Below are 6,000 nucleotides of genomic sequence, written 5' to 3'. Positions count from 1 at the left end.
CAGGGTTACAGTGACCACAGGAGCTTAGAAGAGGGGTGTCATCTGGCTCTTCTGAGCACAAGAGAAGTAGGAAGGGGTCCTTCCGGACCTTGGGGATGGCATCAGCGCCCTAGGCGCAGCGTACACCAGCAAAGGCAGGAAACCCTCGGGACTGGGCCCTCGGCTGCTAGCCCAGCCGGGTCGCGCCGGCGGGGAGAGCTTTCCGGCAGCCGCGCGCCACGTCAGCTAACAGCTCCCCCTCCCCTCGTTCCAAGTCGCACGCGCGGAAGTAAACACCTCGACGTCATCAGGGCGCGTCTTTGTCTTTCCCCTCCCATCTCTCCAGATCGGTGGACGTGCTCACCTCCGCTCCGGGCCAGGTCTATGTCCCGGTTTCCCGCCGTCGCGGGTAGGGCGCCAAGGCGGCAGGAGGAGGGTGAGCGGTCAATAGACCTTCAGGAAGAGCGGCCTTCGGCTGTTTCCATCGCTGATAGAGGTGCGGTCCGCGGGACGCTGCGGAGGCCAGCGGGAGTTTCGGCATGGGGGTTTTGGGGTGATAAAAGTCCGCTTTTGGCGGGCAGAGAAAAGTGGAGAGGAGACCGCAGCGTTCTCCTTGCCCTCCAAGCCGGAGGCGAACTTTGCGTCCAATGAGCACTTTGGTGTAGAGGGGGGCGGTCCCAGATCCAAGTTGGGTGAAAACCTTGCTGGGGGACAAAAAAGTGAACCCCAACACCTAGGCGCGTTCTCCTCTTAAAGAGGCTCATAAAGCCTTTGTTCTCTACCCATCCATTCCCCCCCGCCCCCCCAACTCGTCGGGCCGCCAGCCTGCCTTTGGGTATGGCATGAAGGGAGCCAGTTTCCAGGAGCCAGTTTCCATGGTTACCCACCACTTGGCCTTCTGGGATATCAGTCACTCTGAACAGGGACCTAACTTGAACCATGAATCAGAAGCAAACACAGGTGGCTTTTTTTTTTTTTTTAATTCAGCTGAGAGTTTCCCGCTGTGTTCTAGCTTTTGGTCTATTGTTTAATAAAATTGGGTTTTGCGCTTCTATATAGGTATGCTTGCATATTTATTGCTTTGTGCTAGGCTTACATTGTCAAGTACTCTGAGTCATGCATTAGCAAATGCTCATGTTGTTAGATTTTACTAAAAAGTTGTTCTGGGCTTGTAAACCCTCACATACAAATTGGACATAGATGATTTACCTGAGAAGTCATGGATTGATCCTTTCCAGCCCTAAAATTATATTGTCTTTCTCTATTCAGTTCTGGGAAATTGAGTCAAAGATATCTTTACAGTCCTTTTAATTGCACAATTGTTTTTCTGTTATTACAGAAGAGAAAGGATGCACATCACAGGAGGGAGGAACTACTCCAACTTTTCCTATTCAAAAACAAAGAAAAAAGCTTATTCAAGCTGTGAGGGACAATTCATTCCTTATTGTTACTGGAAATACAGGAAGTGGTAAAACAACTCAACTACCAAAATATCTGTATGAAGCAGGTAATTTTATTCTGGAATAATATTGGGAGTATTTAAAAATATATCCTCTTAAAAGCTAATAGGACTTCTGCATTGCACAAATGCCCACCATTTGTTCTACAGTCCCAATTCTTCTCTTGGCACATCCTCCCTACATCTTCCCTGCTTTTTTATGGTCTTATTTCATATTCAGGAATTCAGATGATTTTTCCATTTTTAATTACTGTAATAATCTCAATTATAGGTAGATACTGATTCTCTGTTATAGAATGAGGTTGATTTGCAGTATACTCTTAACCATTGGGTATTGAAATAATTTACAGGAATATAGTGATATCTGTTGCTTACGTTAGTATTTCTTGGTTCTTTTTCCAGAGTATTATCAGGTAAGTATTTATTCCCTGACTCCATAACCCAAGCCAGCTAACAAATTACCCTTAAAGTGTCTTTTCCTTCAATATGGTAAAACTTACTATCATAAGGTTGGTATAGAGCAAAATTATACTGGATGTTATTCATATAAAAAATAAACATTTCTTAGCTGATATTAACTTATTCTAATCCATCAAATCTAATGTGCCATTTATTAAGACATTTACCACTGTTTTACATACTATTAATAAAGAAAAAAATACCATTGTCTGTAAGACACATCTTTCTTTCAGAGATATTAAAATGGTAAAAAATGAATCTATGAATGGTGGTATATTTAAACTTTTGTGGCAAAAGTAAATCTTTAGGAAGTCTGAAATTTTATGGATTCCTAGGACTTAAGCATTTTTGGCTTACTCTTTAAAGTAAATCTTGACTGAAATTGGGGGGGAAACCTAATAAAATACGTATTTTAATGGAAAATATGTATTCTTATTTTTTATTACTACTTAAATTTCCATGGTGCATTTGTAAAACAGTATGTTGTTAATTTGCAGTTTTCTTTTGGAAACACTTGGAACAGTTTGTGTTGATTGGTCTGAAACAATTTAGCCCTAATTGGAAACATTGTTAACAATTTTTTTTTTTTTACCTCTGGTTTTGTTAGGGTTTTCACAACATGGTATGATTGGTGTGACTCAGCCACGAAAAGTAGCTGCTATATCCGTTGCTCAGAGGGTTGCTGAAGAAATGAAATGCACTTTGGGATCCAAAGTAGGGTACCAAGTTCGTTTCGATGATTGCAGCTCTAAGGTACAAAAGTTTTATTGCTGTTTAAGTCCTATAGACTTATAGAAGGATTGGAGAAAGTTATGAAAGATTTTAACTTCAAATTTGCGTTTATATTTTAAAGAAACAAAGCCCAAGATTAGAATTAATTTTTGTTGTCCTTTGTTAAATGATTTATCTCTGAAGTGCCTATTAGTTTTACTATTTTCTCCCTTCTCAATTAGTTTATAAGTGACAGTTACGTTTATTTTTTTAAGGATTCTCTTATTTTATGTTTTTTTAGCTGTAAGAATCCTGGACCTGTACCTTACACTTGTAATCTTTGAAACAATTTTTTATTGTACTAAAATATATATAACGCAGAATTTACCATTTCAACCATTTTTAGGTGTTACATGTCATTGGTATGAAATACATTTACAATGTTGTGTATCCATCAACACTCTATTTTCAGAATGTTTTCATCATCTCAAACAGAAACTATATCTACTAAACATTAACTCTCCTGTTCCCTCCTCCATCCAGTCTGTGGTAACTTCTATTCTACTTTCTGTCTTTACAAATTTGCCTTTTCTGAGTACCTCATATAAGTTGAATCATGCAATATTTGGTCCTTTGTGTCTGGATTGTTTCATTTAGCGTAATGTTTTCAAGATTCATCCATAGGGTGTATTTGTATTCCTGAAGTCAACTTAGCAAAGTCAGTAAGCATATCTTCTGTATTCACGGCACCAAGTTTAAAATTGTTTTCTTTTTAGTAGTTAATGGTTATAATTTACATTCCTTCAGGATTTTTTAATCCTGTACCAAATACAAAACAATCCCTAATTAAATATGGTCCCTAATAGGAATGGCCATCAATTATGACACACGGTGACTCCCCAAAATACTATCTTTGCATTCCTAGTGGTTACTGCTGGGGAGTTTTCTTTCTTTTTTCTTCCCTTGTTTTATGTGTGTACTGTTGTTAACTTCTAGCTTTTAGACCTTATTCTCACCTTGTTTTAATGCTAGGTGACAGACACAATTTTTTAAAATTTTTATTATTTGTCAGAAAAAGAGCACACAAGCAGGGGGAATAGCATGGCAGGCAGCGGGAGAAGCAGGCTCCCTGCTGAGCAAGGAGCCCGATGCGGGACTCGATCCCAGGACCCTGAGATCATGACCTGAGCTGATGGCAGACACTTAACCAACTGAGCCACCCAGGCATCCCTGACAGACAGAATTTTTAAAATAAGCAAATAGGGTGGCACCCGGATGGCTCAGTCGTTAAGCGTCTGCCTTCAGTTCAGGTCATGATCCCAGGCTCCTGGGATCGAGCCCCGCATTGGGCTCCCTGCTCAGCGGGGAGTCTGCTTCTCCCTCTCCCACTCCCCCTGCTTGTGTTCCCTCTCTCGCTGTCTCCCTCTGTCAAAAAAATAAATAAATCTTGGAAAAAAAAGAAATAAATAAAATAAGCAAATAGGGAAGAAAGAGAGTGAGAGGAAATTGTGCACCTAACTATTTCCTCTGCCTTTTCTGAGTCCTCTAAAATATTGGCTCAGGGGCGCCTGGGTGGCTCAGTTGTTAAGGATTTGCCTTCGGCTTGGGTCATGATCCCGGGGTGCTGGGATCGAGCCCAGCGTCGGGCTCCCTGCTCGGCGGGAAGCCTGCTTCTCCCTCTCCCACTCCCCCTGCTTATATTCCCTCTCTTGCTGTCTCCCTCTCTGTCAAAAAATAAATAAAAAACCTTTAAAAGAAAAAAATAGTGGCTGAGACAGGGAGATGGATCCCATTTCATTGTTGTTTCCCACAACTTGCTCACGGGAAGCCATTGCATTATCTTACCACTTTCCCCAGACTACTTTATATCTCCTTATTGGCCCCTTTTGTTGCTTTATCCCAGAACATCCACGTTAGTTCCTTATCTCTGTCCCTGTATAGATCACAAGTTTTACAATTTACCATCCTTGTTATTAGACTAATTTATATACTTTTTTATTTAGTCAGATTAGGTGGATCACTTAATGGCTGCACATTTGGGGGGGAATTTAGTATGCGAAGCAAAGGTGAATTTCTCTAACACTATATATATAAGTTGATACACTCTGCTGTTTGAACATCAGGAAACTGCAATCAAATATATGACTGATGGATGTTTACTGAAACATATTTTGGGAGATCCAAATCTTACCAAGTTCAGTGTCATCATTTTAGATGAAGCCCATGAGAGAACTCTAACTACAGTGAGTATTTTAATATGCTGGTTGTTTATTAGTTTACTTATTTGGGGTAGCTTTTACCCTGTAGAGAATTGCTTGGTCTTACTTACATTTTATTCTATTGAAATAGGAATTCTTTGGTTAGGAAAGCAAGATATTTAAAATAAGTTGGTTGGTAGGTGTACTCGTGACTTATTAGAAATTTACTTTTTTTTCAGGACATCTTATTTGGTTTATTGAAGAAGTTATTTCAGGAGAAGTCTCCTAATAGGAAGGAACATTTGAAAGTCGTGGTGATGTCAGCAACTATGGAATTAGCCAAGCTCTCTACATTCTTTGGAAATTGTCCAATATTTGATATACCTGGAAGGCTTTATCCAGTCAGAGAAAAGTTCTGCAATTTGATTGGCCCACGAGACAGAGAAAATACTGCATATATTCAAGCGGTATTACTTGGCATCCTTTTTGTGTCTTTTTTTATATTTATGATTCTAGTTGATTGAGTAGTTCAGTAATTTGTTCCCTTTTATTTTTTATTTATTTATTTTTTTAAAGATTTTATTTATTTGCGAGAGAGAGAATGAGAGACAGAGAGCATGAGAGGGAGGAGGGTCAGAGGGAGAAGCAGACTCCCCGCTGAGCAGGGAGCCCAATGCGGGACTCGATCCCGGGACTCCAGGATCATGACCTGAGCCGAAGGCAGTCGCCCAACCAACTGAGCCACCCAGGCACCCTGTTTGTTCCCTTTTATTTTAATGGCGGCCCTTATAGGTCCTAGAAGTTTCAAGAACCAAATTTAATTTTTCTGTGGAATAAGGGGAGGTGGTTGGGATTGGGGGACTATATTTCCATCAGCATATTATGCTTGTGTTTCTTGCTTTAGATTGTTAAAGTGACCATGGATATCCATTTGAATGAAATGGCCGGAGACATCTTGGTTTTTCTGACTGGTGAGCATTCAGTATCAGGTTTAAAAATTTTACTATTTATATAAGAGCCGAATGTGGCATCACAGTAGTGTTACTTTTGTTGGAAAAACTGGGCTTTAACTCATATTGCCTTAGCTTTGTATGATTATCTGAAAGTTTTAGATATTCTATCTTATTTAAGATATATAAGATAATTCTATACTGCCATAAAAACTGCCAGTCTCATGAGTAAACATATGTAAAA

At 40.0% G+C, this 6,000-nt stretch overlaps 1 protein-coding gene across 2 annotated transcripts in view; it reads left to right on the top strand.

Moving 5' to 3' along the window:
- Nucleotides 1-284: 284 nt before the first annotated feature.
- The window catches only part of DHX40 (DEAH-box helicase 40), a 46,493-nt gene continuing 40,777 nt past the window's right edge, over nucleotides 285-6,000 (top strand). The window contains exons 1-6 of one of the 2 annotated variants that reach the window (XM_036106124.2): nucleotides 285-475; nucleotides 1,319-1,486; nucleotides 2,505-2,650; nucleotides 4,732-4,851; nucleotides 5,046-5,273; nucleotides 5,711-5,777. In XM_036106124.2, the coding sequence (XP_035962017.1) occupies nucleotides 364-475; nucleotides 1,319-1,486; nucleotides 2,505-2,650; nucleotides 4,732-4,851; nucleotides 5,046-5,273; nucleotides 5,711-5,777 (841 nt within the window). In that variant the 5' untranslated portion in view covers nucleotides 285-363. Of the gene's footprint in view, nucleotides 476-806; nucleotides 940-1,318; nucleotides 1,487-2,504; nucleotides 2,651-4,731; nucleotides 4,852-5,045; nucleotides 5,274-5,710; nucleotides 5,778-6,000 lie in introns of those variants that run through there. The other variant, XM_036106123.2, reaches the window with a different exon arrangement.

This window comes from Halichoerus grypus, chromosome 2 (assembly GCF_964656455.1).
Source record: "Halichoerus grypus chromosome 2, mHalGry1.hap1.1, whole genome shotgun sequence".
Taxonomy (NCBI): domain Eukaryota; kingdom Metazoa; phylum Chordata; class Mammalia; order Carnivora; family Phocidae; genus Halichoerus; species Halichoerus grypus.
Note: the sequence above shows the minus strand (reverse complement) of the source record. Positions and strands in the feature narration are given on the sequence as shown.